The 16,848-nt window shown below is 48.9% G+C and overlaps 1 protein-coding gene across 1 annotated transcript in view; it reads left to right on the plus strand.

Moving 5' to 3' along the window:
- The window catches only part of BLTP3B (bridge-like lipid transfer protein family member 3B), a 122,053-nt gene that overhangs the window by 34,289 nt on the left and 70,916 nt on the right, over window positions 1–16,848 (plus strand). Inside the window, exons 3-6 of the mRNA XM_075344278.1 lie at window positions 2,827–2,865; window positions 6,721–6,812; window positions 14,984–15,173; window positions 16,438–16,578. Coding sequence (XP_075200393.1) covers window positions 2,827–2,865; window positions 6,721–6,812; window positions 14,984–15,173; window positions 16,438–16,578 — 462 coding nt within the window. The remainder of the gene's footprint in view (window positions 1–2,826; window positions 2,866–6,720; window positions 6,813–14,983; window positions 15,174–16,437; window positions 16,579–16,848) is intronic.

Here is a 16,848-nt window from a genome sequence, read left to right on the forward strand (position 1 = left end):
ATTTTTGCTTAAATCTATTCCTAGTCCCCGAAGAGGGCGGTGCTTCCGACCTGGATCTTTAGCTTTTCAAGCATAGCCAGGTGTGGCGTTTTCTCATTGAGTCTTGGTTTTGTTCCGTGTGTTTTTTTCACCGGATCAATCAAGACTCCATGGAGATTCCCTAGCAACCATCGGCATCAGAGATGCCTATCGGCAGGAGTCAGTCGCAGTTTCACACCAGCGTTGACTGCGTTTTGACAATCGGAGTGGTCCAATTCGTGGCTCTTCCCTTGGGGTCAGACAAGGCTCCTCCAGTATCCTCATTGGGGCAGCTGTGATCAGGGTCCTGCCCCCCTAGGGTTTGGCAGTGATCTTTGGCCCTGGACGGTTTTCTTGTTGGGTTTTCATCCAGTGCTGACTCTTAGCAGAGTGCTTCGTTCACTCTCGCCACTCTGACCTATCGGGTGGCTTGTCTTTCTGTCCAAGTCCACTCTGACCTCGAACCAGAGGTTCTCAGGGCGTCAATGGAAGTGGTTCCTTGCCCAGTTTTTCCTGCGTCCTCTGAGACTGGATATTTTCCGCTGTACTAGCGAACTCACTCCTCCCACGGGGTGGTGGCTTCGCCACTGACCAGGGGCTCGTTTCAGTGGTGGCTTCGGCCACTCTGTCTCAGGGGCGCTCCTTTTCTGGTCCGTTCCGGGTGATCCTCACCAGGATGCTAGCCTATCCGCCTTGGGAACAGTATATCTCCACCGTGGAGCGCAGGGCGCTTGGACTCTGTCCGAATCAGCCCTCTGGATCAATGTGCTGGAAATCAGGGCTGTATTTCTTGCCCTCTAAGCCTTCACCATCTGTGGGCGGCTAGGCACATTCGAGTCCAGTCGGACAACGTGACAGCGTTTTCCTACACCAGCTTCCAAGGCGGGACACTCAGCCGCCTGGCAATCATGGCGGCTCAACATCCTTCAGTGGACAAGGGACTCCTAGTCCACCGTATCCGCAGTCCACATGCTAGATGTGAAAACTACGAGGCAGGCTATTTCAGCTGTCCTACCGTGGTCCACAATCCTCAGGTTTTGCGGTAGCCACACTGGTTCATGTTTGATCCCAGCTTTGTCTCTTTACGAATTTCCCCCTCTACCTCTTGTCCAGAGTCCTGCGCAAGATCGGTAACGGGGGCCGTCGGGTCATTCTCCAGATTGACCCAAGCAGGCTTCGTACTCTGACCTGCTCCTTCTGTCCGTTGGGTTGCCTTCGCATCTTCCGGACCGTTCAGACCTTTTCTCAAGAGGTCCGTTTTTTCCCCGTCAGAATTCTGGATTCTCAGAATGACGGCGTAGCTCTTGAGTCCTGGATCTTAGCGACTTCTGATATCCTTCCTGAAGTCATCTCCACTATGACTCGAGCTCCAAAGTGTCCTTTGACCTTTTTTTTTTTTGGCCTTGCCGACCCTCCTGTCCCTTCCACAGTCCGGTCTACAGCTAGGACTATCCCTCTTTAAGGGACAGGTCTCGGCTCTGTCAGTATGTGCCAGCGGCGAATCGTCCGGCTGGCTCTGGTGCGCTCCTTTAAGGGCGCATCCCACATCATTCCGCCTTCCGGCGGCCTATGGAGACCTCGGACCTTAATCCGGTCCTCCCGGTTACCGGAAACCCCCCTTTGCGCCATCTTCGGGAGGTTTTCTTTGTTGTGTCTTTCACAGAAAGTACTCTTTCTAGTGGCTATAATTTCCCGCCAGAGAGTTCTGGCTGCACTCCCTCGGAGTCACCCCCTTTTTTTTTTGGTCTTTTGCATCAAGACAAGGTGGTCTTCATCCGACTCCGGACTTTTTCCCTAAGGCGGTTACTGCTCCACCTTATTCGGGGCAATTTTCCTGCCTTCCTTTTGTCCGGCTCCTATTCATCGCCTAAGGAAGCGTTGCATATCCTGGATCTGGTGCGGCCGCTCCGGATCTATGTGTCTCGCACCGCCGTTATTAGGCGGTGCACCTCTCTGGTGCTGACTGTTCGTCAGCGTAGCGGTCTCTCGGCATCTATGCCGACCCTGGTTCGTTGGCTTAGGTCGGCCATTTCCGAGACCTACAAGTGTACTCAAGTGCCTTCCCCGCCGGGGATCAGAGCACATTTGATCAGACCTGTCGGCGCCTTTTTGGGCTTTCAGGCACCAGGTTACGGCTCAGTAGGTCTGTCAGACTCCAGCTCGAATTAGTCTGCATACTTTTTCGAAGCACTACCCAAGGCATGCTCATGCTTTGGCAGACGCGGGCCTGGGCAGACGCATTTTTCCGGCGTCTGTCGCCCATTTGTGAAGTTAGGTTTGCCTGCTTCTCAGTGTCTGTTTATTCCCACCCATGGACTGCTTTGGAACGTCCCATGGTCTGGGTCTCCCATAAAGGAACGATAAAGAAAAAGAGAATTTTGTTTACTTACCGTAAATTCTTTTTCTTATAGTTCCGACATGGGAGACCCAGCACCCTCCCTATTGCCTGTTGGCAGGTTTCTTGTTCCGTGTGTCTTCACCGGCTGTTATTGTTGTAGACAGAGGTTCCGGTTCTGCCGGATTTTACTCCGTCTCTTCTTGTGGGTGGATGTCCTCCTTCAGCTTTTGCACTAAACTGGCTAGATCTGGCTGGCAGGGGGTGTATATGCTAGGAGGGAGGAGCTACACGTTTTTGAGTGTAGTAACTTTGTGTGTCCTCCGGGGGGCAGTAGCATACACCCATGGTCTGGGTCTCCCATGTCGGAACTATAAGAAAAAGAATTTACGGTAAGTAAACAAAATTCTCTTTTTTTTTAGCTGAATCACTAATTTGACACTACTAATACCTTGCATTTGCTTATTTTGCAGATACCATGGACGAAGCTGAAGACTCACCCAATTACTCTGGTTTGTTTTCTCCTCTAAAATTTCAGTATGACGATTCCTGGGAAATACTAAAAAATATATAATTCTAATGCCCAACTTTAACTGATATCTGTGTCAATAGAGAGATTTTCTAATACGGACAACCTTTTGTTATTGGGGTCCTCTGGCGATAAGTTGATTAGGGATATTTTACTGCTGGGAACCCCAGAATAACCATTAACCTGTACAGCTAGGATCCCCAACCATTCTTACATTAAGGAGCCATGGCCAGCTCGGAAAATGTTCTTCTATTAGAAGGAAATGTAGAAGATCCTTCTGTTTTCCTTTTTAAAGGTTATAATTCCCTGAGTGAACCCTTTATAATGTAAGAATACTGTGTTCCATTATAACATAACATAATATTGATCCATGTGCCCCTTTTATAAAGTACTTATGCCCTGATTGCCCACTTATAAAGTTGTAAGCCACAAGTGCCCCCCTAAATACTGATGATGCCTCAAGTGGCCCTTTATTATAATGGCCTGAGTGCTGCCTATGAAGTAATAATGACCCTTCATTACCCCCTTGGAAAGTAATAATGACCCTTAAGTGCTATATATCTTCTATATATATAATTGCCTCTGTCTGTCTGTCTGTCTGTCTGTCTGTCTGTCTGTCTGTCTGTCTGTCTGTCTGTCTGTCTGTCTGTCTGTCTGTCTGTCTGTCTGTCTGTCTGTCTGTCTGTCTGTCTGTCTTGCTCCAAAATTGTGTCACGGTGAGTGTCATTACAGTGACAACCGCCTGATTGGCCGCTGGGCTCGGCCTGGCCTCGCCCCCTCACGGATTGGTCGCCGCTGGGCTCGGCCTGGCCCCGCCCTCCGCATGGATTGCCCGCTCACCCCGGCCCTCCGCACGCATCGCCAGACATAACCTTGCGATGCTGGGATCGTGACGGAGCCGGTGAACGCTGGTAACTATTATACACATCGGGTAACTAAGGTCCCTTAGTTACCCGATGTGTATCATAGTTACCAGCGTACACCGGCTCCGTCACGATCCCAGCAGCGCCAGACATAACCTTGCGATGCTGGGATCGTGACGGAGCCGGTGAACGCTGGTAACCATTATACACATCGGGTAACTAAGGTCCCTTAGTTACCCGATGTGTATCATAGTTACCAGCGTACACCGGCTCCCGGTACACATGTGCAGGGAGCCGGCATTATACTCCTCTCCCCCCAGGACTACTCCTCCTATTATAGTCCTCCTATTATACTCCTCTCCTAGTATAATAGGAGAACTATTATAGCATGGGGGATGGAGCACGATGGGGGGTGCGCAGCATGGGGGATGGAGCACGATGGGGGGTGCGCAGCATGGGGGATGGAGCACGATGGGGGGTGCGCAGCATGGGGGATGGAGCACGATGGGGGGTGCGCAGCATGGGGAATGGAGCACGATGGGGGGTGCGCAGCATGGGGGATGGAGCACGATGGGGGGTGCGCAGCATGGGGGATGGAGCACGATGGGGGGTGCGCAGCATGGGGGATGGAGCACGATGGGGGGTGCGCAGCATGGGGGATGGAGCACGATGGGGGGTGCGCAGCATGGGGGATGGAGCACGATGGGGGGTGCGCAGCATGGGGGATGGAGCACGATGGGGGGTGCGCAGCATGGGGGATGGAGCACGATGGGGAGTGCGCAGCATGGAGGATGGAGCACGATGGGGAGTGCGCAGCATGGAGGATGGAGCACGATGGGGGGTGCGCAGCATGGGGGATGGAGCACGATGGGGAGTGCGCAGCATGGAGGATGGAGCACGATGGGGAGTGCGCAGCATGGGGGATGGAGCACGATGGGGAGTGCGCAGCATGGGGGATGGAGCACGATGGGGGGTGCTCAGCATGGGGGATGGAGCACGATTGGGGGTGAGCAGCATAGGGGATGGAGCACGATGGGGGGTGCGCAGCATGGGGGATGGAGCACGATGGGGAGTGCGCAGCATGGGGGATGGAGCACGATGGGGAGTGCGCAGCATGGGGGATGGAGCACGATGGGGGTGCACACCTCCCCCCAAAACACACACCGCCACACACGCACCGCACAACACACCACACACACACTGGGAACCACAAACACCGCCCTACATAGACACCCACAAACACAGACAACTCCGCACACACACAACACCCAACATACAAACACTGCAGCATACACAAATATACGCACATACCGCGCAACACACACATTGCACAAAACATACCTCCCCCCAAAACACACACACGCACCCCACACCCACACAAACCGCGCAACACACACAACGCTACAGACACACAGCGCTCTACAAACAGCGCAACACACAAACAACACCGCCACACCCAGACAACACCCAGAACATGTACAGCCACTACACAAACACTTGGTAACTACACATCTATCTATCTATCTATATGTATGTATGTATGTATGTATGTATGTATGTATATATATTGTATGTATATTTTTTAATTTATGATCTTTTGCAGATATAATATAAGTTTAGGTTACAATTTAAGCCAAGTTGAATGAGGTGTTACCATAGACTTGTCTCTGGGGGCGTGTCCTTCTTACCTTGTATGCTGTTGACCAATTATAAGTGAGCAGAAACATACAGGGGGAAAAAGAACACACCCCCATAATATCATAGAACAGGTTTTCTCTTGATTGAGACATGAAATGGCAGTCTACTCTACTCTCCTCGCTGATCTCACTGCAGAGCTGTCTGTGATTACAAATGCCAGGAGCAGGGGAGAAATTACTAACACCTTTCAGTTTTCATTTCACAGCAGTCAGTGTAGAGGTGAGAAACGGCCGTTCTGAGTGTAATTACACCTTCAGCTTTCATATCAGAGCAAACAATGTAAGGAGGAGTAGAGTACAGCAGAGCTGACAGCATTGTGAGGAGAGAGCTGTTTGGAATAAGATAAAGCTCAGCTCTGCAGTACTGCCCAACCCCACACTGACTGCTGTGAGAAAGCTGAAAGATGATAGTAGTAGTAGCTCTACTTCCAGCCCTTTGCTCTCAATAATCGCACAGCTATTCAATGAGTGCTTAAGTCTATCTGTCATTACATGTCTCACACAAGAGGAAGCCTGTTCTAAAGCAAATGTGGGGTGTGTTGTTTTGCTCTGTGTACTTCTGCCTCCTTATGATTGGTCAACTTCATGCAGTGGAAGAAGCCCCCCTCCCAGTGAAAGCAGCCACTATTCCATGATTTGGCCAGTTGAAGATGCTCAAACTAAGGTAATGGCCTCTTTAATGCCCAGAGTCCCCTTTATAAAGTAATTATGCCTCACAAGTGCCCTCCTCAACATGTAATGTCTACTGTGGATGATGATAGAATTAATTAGACAGCCTCAAGCCACAGGTTGGACTCCTGCTGTACAGAATGGAGGACTCCCTTTAGTTGAAGCTGGTGATCAGCTTACCTCTGCCGATTTGGATTTCTTGGGAAGCCGCATCTGTTGCCTATTCAGTGGTCAAACTGTACCTTTTTGGATGGTGGCCATAGGAATGAATGACCATTCATGTAATGCATGAATGATCCAGGTCTACTAGAAATAGAAGACGTTCCAAACAGGGGACCCTAATGGGGCATAAGGGAAGTGGTTATCGTGGCAGTGGGGGCACTTTTTTATTCCATTCCAGAATGGAAATAGGTTGACTTTTTAATGGTTGTTAATTTGGGTTCTCGCCATTTTTATTATCAGTACATGGTATGTGAACTTTAGTTAACTTGATTACTTTTGCAAATAATGTAAGAGTTTGTTATTCTTATCTGTTGCTATCGCTGTAAATTCCATACATATTTATGAGCAAATCAATCACCAGACCTTTTATTGTAGTTCTTTCTTTAGTCCCTAGATAAAGTAATAATGGAGATGAGCACATGTGAGGAGCCCCGGGCGTGCAACGGACCCTCGCCTCTGGTGACTGCTTCCGGACAGAGGTGAGACCCCATAACGAGTGTGCACAGACATAAGAAGAACCTTTTATATTGTGCCCAAGGATATATATATATATAATATATAATATAATTTATTACATACATACATAGACTATCTAGAACAATGTAATGGTGCACTGCCGCTCCTTCTTCCCACCCCAAGTAAATAATGATTCCCACATCTATATCAGTTGGACCGCCCACAAAGGAATAGTGTCCCCTCTATGCTTACAGAAATTAAGGCTATGTACGTCTCGCCAAAAAGTAATAGTGGGTGTAGCATTTGCTTCCCTAGTGCGCCGGCGCTCTGTGGCACCCTAGCTCCATATCCCTGCTTCCTCCCCTTTCCTGCATAGCCGTCCTCGTGCTGTGCGGTCATCTAAACTCCCAAACGGCCATCCTCGTGTTGCGTGGTCGTCGGCTCGCCCCCCCCCCCTCCCCTCCTGTGGTCACCTGATGTGCGAAGTTCATCCAGATGTCCTGTTCTGGCTGCACCTGTGTCCAATGTCATGTGCCTGGTGACCTAAACCAGAAGAGCCCTGTTGTACTGCCAGCCCCGTTTGTCCTGCCTGTGCCTGTCCTGCCCGTTACATGACCCCAGTCCTGTTGCCTCCCTGCACCAGTCATCTGCCACAGTCCCGGTTACTGCCCTGGGAGTGGCACCTTGCGTACTGCCTCGTGGCGGGCGCTTAGATAAGTCCCTCTCATGAACGGTTAAGCCTAGGTTCCCCCTGTGGTCCAGTGGGTCCACTCCTTCACCAGCGTGAGCGTTACAGTGGGGCATCCAAAAGGTTCATGTATTTGTGTTTCTTCTGTCTCCTCACAATTTAATAGCTAATAGTGTCTCCACAAAGTTATAACTCCATCTAATGCTAATTTTCCCTTTTTGTGCTCCCAAAATTAATAAAAATTTTGGGCTTTGTACAGAAAATATGTTGACATGACTTCACCATGCTGCCGGCATTGACCTGTACACCACCCTGTTGACCTGATTTCACCATGCTGCCGGCATTGACCTGTACACCGCCCTGTTGACCTGACTTCACCATGCTGCCAGCATTGACCTGTACACCACCCTGTTGACCTGACTTCACCATGCTGCCGGCATTGACCTGTACACCGCCCTGTTGACCTGACTTCACCATGCTGCCGGCATTGACCTGTACACCGCCCTGTTGACCTGACTTCACCATGCTGCCGGCATTGACCTGTACACCACCCTGTTGACCTGACTTCACCATGCTGCCGGCATTGACCTGTACACCGCCCTGTTGACCTGACTTCACCATGCTGCCGGCATTGACCTGTACACCGCCCTGTTGACCTGACTTCACCATGCTGCCAGCATTGACCTGTACACCACCCTGTTGACCTGACTTCACCATGCTGCCGGCATTGACCTGTACACCACCCTGTTGACCTCCCTTCACCATGCTGCCGGCATTGACCTGTACACCGCCCTTTTGACCTCTCTTCACCATGCTGCCGGCATTGATGTGTTCGCCACCCTGGCTTTTTTTTTTTTTTGTTGTGAGGTAATAGAGTGGGGCGGGGGGCCTACAGCTCCTAGTTTCCAGATACTATGGAGCCGTATGACATCCAGAGGACTTTGATACAGCTTACTGTAGTGTTTGGCGAGGCATTTCGGGCATCGGGCCAAAAATGTAGAGCATGGACTACGGTACTGGCGACGTCACCGTAAAAACAGTTACGTTTTTTACATGCCCAACCACAGACGTAGTAGATGAGCTGGGTAGGCCTCAGATTTAGATTATTGGGGTCTCGCTGTTCAGAGTCCTACTGACCCTGGGAATCGGAGCCTTGCGTTTGCGGAGGACAGTTGGCCAGACGTGGCCGGGCACTGCTCGTCTTACTCTATGGGAGATCCAGAGGGGCGAGCCGCAGGAATTGGAGCCGTTCCTTGTACGCTGCAGAATGTAAAGTATTTACTCTGATACAGACGTTCTCTGGCACTCGCTGATCTGTGCTGTTTGACAACCTTAGTGTAAATGTTTAGCCGGATCGTGTCATCCTTCATCCAAATGGTTTAACAAGGTAAAACAAACGTGACTGCGTGTATTTACGGATACGCATACTTTCACCTGCAATTCATGGTTAGAAAGGGTTACTGCTGCAAAAATGACGTAAAGAAAGAGGCTAAGTGTTCAAAAGTTGCCTGCCGCACAAAATAGCAGTACTTGAGGGCAAGGACTGATCCAAACCTCCTTATATCTCAGCCTCTGTGACTTTAGGGAAGGACAATCGTAATTAATTCCAATGAACCATAATTTTAGCTTCGTGCTAAGAATCCAGAGCTGCATTCACAGTGTCACGCTAGGTATAGGGAAGTAACAAGCGAGCTGCGACAGGTATGGGAAGGGGGAGATCGTGACCCTTGACCAAACCTACTGTTTGTCCCTGGGGTCCCTCGCCACCCTAGATAGGTTCTGCACCTATGTGCCGAGCCGGATATCTGACCCTAAGTATCCCTAGTGCTGGACCCTAAATATGGAATGGATGGGATGAGCTCTTCATCAATCCGACTAAATGCTAAATGAAGACACAAAGGGGACACATGGGAAAAAGCATGAACTACTTATCCAGTGATGGCTCGGGTAGAAGTTCAGCAACGATGATACAGATGAGAACAAGCCACCTGCTTGCAACCAGAACTTGATTGAACGGAATAATATTACCAGCAGCAGTCCAGGGAAGAAGGGAGTATCTAAGCACCAAGAGAATACGGATGATCTGCAGCTGGATGTAAGTAGGGCTCCTGGTGGGTCCAAAATGGAGAAGGGGACCCCTGCATGTAGGGAAGGTGGAGATGGTGAACCTTGAACAAACCTACAGCTGGTCCCTCACCTTAGATTCTGCACCTATGCGCCGAGCTATATACCTGACCCTAGGTATCCCTAGTGCTGGACTCTAAATAGGGAACGGATGGGATGAGCTCTTCGTCAACCCCATTGAACGCTAAATGAAGATACAAGGAGGACACACAGAGGAAAAAGCAAAAACTACTTATCCACAGATGACAGAAGTTCAGCAACAATACTACAGATGAGAGCAAGCCACCTGCTTGCAACCAGAGCTAGAATAAACCGACTAATATCACCAGCACCAGCCCAAGGGAGAAGGGAGTATTTACGCACCATGAGGATACTCATAATCAGCAGCTGGGTGGAAGGCGAGCTCCTGCTGGGTCCAAAAAGGAGAGATTAATCCAGCAGGAACATTACCTAGTACAATGAATACTGACAGCAGGAACAATGAAAAGTCAGGGATCATTTTGCGCAGCCAAACGCTGTGACCTTCTATAGCCAGAAACCACATGACTGTCTGTCACCCGTGACACACGAGCTTCACCGCTGAAATTTCCCAGATTTCCTTGCTGACTCGGTACCCACAGTGCAAATCACCTGGGCTGTATAGTCCTTGCAGTCATTATACCGGAAACTAGGGGGCTTTTCCTTTTATTCCTTCCTTTTGTGTGTTTGCACTTGGCACTTTAAACAGGTATGTGTTGATCCCCGGCCTCTGACCCATAGTTTTGGAATCTCTGAGCCACTTAGGCTGTACTCTCTGCCTGGTATAGCCTTTAGGCACCCGGGAACAGGTTTCCCTATTTTTGGCAGGGTTGCATACATGCCTGTTATACGGTAATTGAAATCTGGTGACTATAGCCCTGTGTGCCTTTACCGTAGTTCATTGCTGCCGAAATAGCTCTGACCCTCAAGATGGACTCCACAAGACCTGATAAGGAGTTCTGTATTTTCTGACGTTAGCACCAGACCCTTTAACCCTTTTCCGACGTGTGATGTACATGAAGAATGCCGCAGAGCCCACCTAACACACAGCAGGTGCCAGCTGTGCTACACAGCTGTCATCCACCTCTTAACTGCAGTGACCAGAATGAGCTCTGATTGCTGCTGTTTAACTCCTTAAATGCAGCCATCCATCTCTTAAAAGCTCACAATCAAGGTGTTGAGCCATTTCGGGAAATCATTTTCTTTCCACTTTGATCCGCGATGCCAAGGTTTTGTCATGGCCACTAGGGGCTATCTGCCTTCATTAGGGCTAGCTTGATACTCCCAAAAAACCAAGGCTTTGTAAGAGTCTATTATTTCCATTAGATACTGCACTATATATAAAAAAAAATAAAGATTCCATTCACCTAAGGAAACTTAAAGAAGAAAATAAAACAAATAACTTTTATTTTTTTAAGGAAAATAAGTTTTTAAATTATTTCGCCGGGATCGTTTTTTTATAGTTTGTTGAAGAAGGCCTGTCATTTGCTCAAAAAATGTAAGTTAAATACCGTGAAATGTAAAAAAAAAGTCCTGAGCTCCTCTGATCATGCTACTGTACCGCCCCGCGGCCTCGGCTGCGACCGCCGAGCCGCTCGGATCCGTGCTCATTCAGCGGCTTGAGCCTCTCATGGACCCGGGGGTCACTTCGCTCTGTAAGGGAGGCTGGCGCTACACGCGGGGATTTCGGGTGTCGGGGTGATTTCTCGTGACGCCACCCACGGGTCGTGGTGATGGTGGACACCACCGCTGCGGTAGAGGTGAGGGACTCCCGGGAGCGGTGTCAGGGCGCAGCTTTGGTGTTAACCCCTCTGTGGGTAGGGGCGGTGTGTCCCGGGGCCCGGTTGCGGGGAGCTAGTGCAGGGCGCAGTGCTGCGGTGCGGCGCGGTGCCGGATGGCACTGTTGTACTCACGATTAAGTCACACAGAGTCACTGGTAAACCAAACACGGTGATAGACGGGAGGCCCGCAGCCGGCTGCAGTCCACTAGACTGGTTGGCAGAGTCCACCTTTCTCCTGCACCTAAGTGTAAATGGGTGCAGGAGAAAGGGTGTGTCGAAAGCGCTGGCCCTTGGATCTCTGGCCTATGGCGGTGGCTACTAACCGGTCGGGTTGGGCTGTTGCCTTCAATCGGGACTTTGGTGGGAAAGAACCCCGGGAGGTCCAGATCCTCAATCAGTGAATTTGACTATGATGGTGGCCTACGACCTAGTCAGGGTCTGAGTACCCGTCCTGGTGCTCCGGTATACTGTTGGCTCCCCGGTTCGGTTCCGGCGGGCTCCAACCCTGTCCCGTTCCCTACGGTTCCACCGGTCGTGTTCCCGGTCTCCTGCAGGCGGCCCCTGCTGTCTGCCTGCCTGACTGTTTTGGGGTCCTAGGCTCCAACCCAGGCCCTGCGCAGAACTGCACTTCATTCCACTACTCCTGAACTGTACTCTCTCTCTGTTTTTCTGAACTCCTCACTGTTTTCCTGCCTCAGGCCAGCAGACTCCTCGGGGGGCGTGTCTTTCCGCCTGACTCCGCCCACCTGGTGGGCCTGTCCAACATTGAGGGAGGCAATCAAGTCTTTGTGGTTGACAGGTGTTACCTGCCTAATGTGGTGGGGGGTGTATGTGGTGTAGTGACCTGTGACCTCTGGGGTGTCCAGGGTGTCACACTACTGTTTTCTTTTTTGTACTGTGTCGCTCCATTGCAGAGATATTCACATTTGTTTCTTATGGAGGGAGAACAGTATGTGAAATCTCTGCTTCGCATATTCTTCTTTTGGGCCGTACACTTTCATCCCTTCTTCCCTGATGCTGCCAATCACAGCTGTGCAGCAAGAAGGGAGGGGTGAAAGCATCAGGAGCAGACTGTTCACTTGCTGCCTTATTGTAGCGCCGGCATCTCTGCCAAGTCGCGTCATCCCCCACACTCCTCCGGCCATCTAAGTGTGCTGCTGCCGCCTCCTCACCCCCTCGGGCCCTGTAGATGTTACACAGGGTTCCCGGGAGTGCACCTAAGACGCCCACGTGCACACTGGCCCTACTCTTAAAAAGGGTCGGCGCGCTATTTCTAGGAAATGCCTCTCAACCTATGACTGAGAGGACAGTGTATTTAAGGCACCCTCCCATTGAGGGAGGTGCCTGCACAATGCCTCTAGTTAGTTAGTCAGTAAAGGCCCCGTCACACTAAGCAACATCGCTAGCAACATCGCTGCTGATGGACAACTTTTGTGACGTACAGCGATGTTGCTAGTGATGTTGCTGTGTGTGACATCCAGCAACAACCCGGCCCCTGCTGTGAGGTCGCTGGTTGTTGCTGAATGGCCTGGACCATTTTTTAGTTGTTGCTGTCCCGCTGTGCAGCACAGATCGGTGTGTGTGACAGCGAGACAGCAACAACTAAATGTGCAGGCAGCAGGAGCCGGCTTCTGCGGACACTGGTAACCACGGTAAACATCGGGTAACCAAGAAGCCCTGTCCTTGGTTACCCGATATTTACCTTTGTTACCAGCCTCCGCCGCTCTCACTGTCAGTGCCGGCTCCTGCTCCTTGCACGTGTAGCAGAGTACACATCGGGTAATTAACCCGATGTGTCCTGTAGCTAGGAGAGCAAGGAGCCAGCGCTAAGCAGTGTGCGCGGCTCCTGCTCTGTGCACATGTAGCTGCAGCACACATCGGGTAATTAACCCGATGTGTGCTGTAACTAGGAGAGCAGGGAGCCAGAGCTAAGCGGTGTGCGCTGCTCCCTGCTCTCTGCACATGTAGCTGCGTGCGCTGGTAACCAAGGTAAATATCGGGTTGGTTACCCGATATTTACCTTAGTTACCAAGCGCAGCATCGCTTCAGTGCGTCGCTGCTGGCTGGGGGCTGGTCACTGGTTGCTGGTGAGATCTGCCTGACAGCTCACCAGCAACCCGTGTAGCGATGCTCCAGCGATCCCTGCCAGGTCAGGTTGCTGGTGGGATCGCTGGAGCGTCTGACTGTGTGACCTCTCACCAGCAACCTCCTAGCAACTTACCAGCGATCCCTATCAGGTTGTATCATTGTTGGGATCGCTGGTAAGTTGTTTAGTGTGACGGTACCTTAAGTCTGCTATCTAGCTTGTTGTCAGGTCCTGAGCTCCTGTCCTGTTATCCCTGTGTCCGTCTCCAGTACTTGTCTTCCCATACCTGTCTATCCCTGTCTTGCCCACCATTCCTGTCCTGGGGGTCAGCTGCCACAGTTACGGTTATTGCCTTAGGAGTGATACCTGGCGTCCACCTCTCGGTGGACGCTTAGTTAGGCCCCTCCCACGCAGTAGGCCCCTCCCACTAAAGGGTAAGCCCTGGTCCCCCCTGTGGTCCAGTAGGTCCACTAATCCTGCTCACTGCCACTATACCAACAACGAACGTTACACTTATATCTTACTCCTTGACAAGAGCCATTGTAACCAGATAATCACTTTCATATCACCTGTCAGTAGTTTTAATGTTATGACTAATCAGAAGTTAATAGTGGACATATCCTTTAAAAGAGAAACTTTCAATGCATTTTTTTAAATTTAAACTGCGTTTAGTTCCAGTTGCCTCTGTTCCACTGATTTTGGAACAGTTTGTCTTTTTCTTCTGAGACCCTCCTTTCCAAAGTTATGCCCCCCGGTAACAATGGTGCAACTTTCAACCAACTGGGCATTTACCGCAGAACTCTGTGAGCACTTGCATTTTCTCCTGGCCAATCAAAGCATGGCCACACCCACAAAATGTCAGTGGGTAGTTGGAGGGACAATTTGCTTCTTTATTTCCAGGGGACATAACTTTGGAACAGAGGGGTGCAGAAGAAAAAGAAAAACTGTTCCAGAATCAGTGGAACAAAGCCAATTAGAAGAGGGTCTCTTTTTAAATACAAAAAAACTGTGACAGGTCCTCTTTAAGGCCTAAATATCACCCCACATCCTCCTCCTTGGTGTTTTCTTTTAAGATTTATTGCATCAGTTGGTACAGATACAATAGAGGAAACTGTTTAAATTGAAGTATGATAGGACTGAGGTTTGAGATATGGATCTATATGAAATGTTGTGGTTTAGTGGCACCCGGCCAAATGTCTGTCCTAAATTAATGGATTCCTGTGCAGATGAATGCGGTTGTGGCATTATTTGTCATTGGGTAAGCCTGCACAGACATCAGGACTATTAATCTGGACCGTAATCGGATTCCGTTTATGCTATAAATATGTATTCTTTTGTTATGTTGCCGGTTGACTATCAATTTTTTTAAAATTAAATTAAATCAATTTATTTTCTTGAGTTTTAAGCAAAATTTTACTTTCTCATGTATTAAAATATGGTTTTACCAGATAACCAACATTTTTGTTTTTAAATTATTTTATTTTTTATCATTTTTAGTGAATATGGATTTGCTGAAAAAGTAGTAGAAGGAATCTCCCTCTCGGTGAACTCCATCATTATCCGTATTCGGGCGAAGGCCTTCAACGCTTCCTTTGAATTATCCCAGCTAAGAATATACAGTGTGAACGCCAACTGGCAGCTGAGCGACCTGCGCTTCACCCGGATACAAGATCCTCAGCGAGGAGAGGTGATGGGTCAACCAAACTGGCAATAAAGGGTTAATGAGTGGCATTGTGGCCTCGCAACGCTGGGGACCTGGGTTCGAATCTCAGGACATGGTCTACTGCCTTGTCTGGGTTTCCACTTGGAATAGAATAGACCAGTTCCTATAAAATTTGCCCTAGCTCATAAGAGTACTGATGGCTGAAGTGACAAATTTTGATTATTTTGGGCTACCAAGGTTTCGAAATAACCTGTGATGGCCAACGGTGGACTGTTGTCTGCCAAAAGTTCAAGTTTCTGATGTGATACAGAGAAATAAGGGAGCAGGATCTCCTCTTCTGTATGTTAGACATCATGGCGGATTGTCGCCACCCATCAGCTCAGAGAGAGCCAGCTTGCAGAGGTGAAATTTTAGAATACAAGTTGCCAAAATTGGCTCTATTCATGTATACAGTGTGTCCATCCATATCCTGTCCACCGCCATTAACTTCAGAACGGCGGCCGCTATAGGCATAGAAGTGGTGTCTAGGTATAGTAAAGTAGCCATGCGCTACGCAATGCAAGTATGTAAGGTGTCGATTCATATTGAATTGATGATGTCCTACAATTTTGTAATTCACTTTTTTTCTCTATCTCGTTCAGTTTTCGAGATAAAAATGCAAACTCCGTTGTTTTCCACCAGGTGGCGCTATAGGTGGTTTCATTGCGTAGCGCATGGATACTTTACTATACCTAGACACCACTTCTATGCCTATAGCTGCCGCCGTTTTCAGGTTAATGGCGGTGGACAGGATATGGGTGGACACACTGTAAACACAACAGTTTATCTTAAAAGTCAACAGAGAAGACATCATGATTATTAGTTGCAAATTAACATTTGATTATTTTTTTTTTTTGTAAATCCTACATGGTAAATATAAATAGTGATTGACATGAAATTGCCGCTCATGCGAAGACGGTCATTTTTATGTCTTAATGCTTTTTTTGTGTAACCCACAGCATTGCCTTAGTCCCTTTTTTGCTTTTTATTAGTGATGAGCGCTAAAAAAAAAAAAATCAAACTGCACTCGGGTGACATCTGAGTGCAGTCCGATTTTCACAGACTGATATAATGGAGACAGTGAAGACACTTTTTATTTTCTCTCTCCACTGATCAACATCTGATGGGAATAATCATATCATTTTTCTCGGATGTGGAGAAAACAGTCCTATGAAGCTACTCTTATATTGTGTTTTACATGAGATGGACTCAAATTTGAAAAATGTTGTTTTTTTTGTTTTTTTTTAAGGTACTGACATTCAAAGAAATAAACTGGCAGATGATCCGGATAGAAGCAGATGCCATTCAGAGTTCTGAGCATGAAATAATGAGCGCACCCGTCCGTTTGATCACCAACCAGTCCAAAATTAGAGTCACGCTGAAGAGAAGGGTGAGTGCGAACGTTTCCTCTCCATCCGTGAGCCGTGGAGTCTCCATCTTCCTCTCTCTCTCTCTTCCTCCATCTGTCATCTTGTTCCTTTCTTTTTCTTCAGCCGTATAATTACTTGAAGGGTAAAAATCAGTCAATAAATTTAAGATTAAGACATGGTAAAGCAGTATCTTAAAGGGCAGTTCCATTTTTGGATGCCAACTTTTGAACCTAAGGATTTAAAACGAGCTATGACTCTAGTGTTCTATTGGAATATACAGTGTGTCCACC

Source organism: Anomaloglossus baeobatrachus, chromosome 4, assembly GCF_048569485.1.
Source record: "Anomaloglossus baeobatrachus isolate aAnoBae1 chromosome 4, aAnoBae1.hap1, whole genome shotgun sequence".
Classification (NCBI taxonomy): Eukaryota; Metazoa; Chordata; class Amphibia; order Anura; family Aromobatidae; genus Anomaloglossus; species Anomaloglossus baeobatrachus.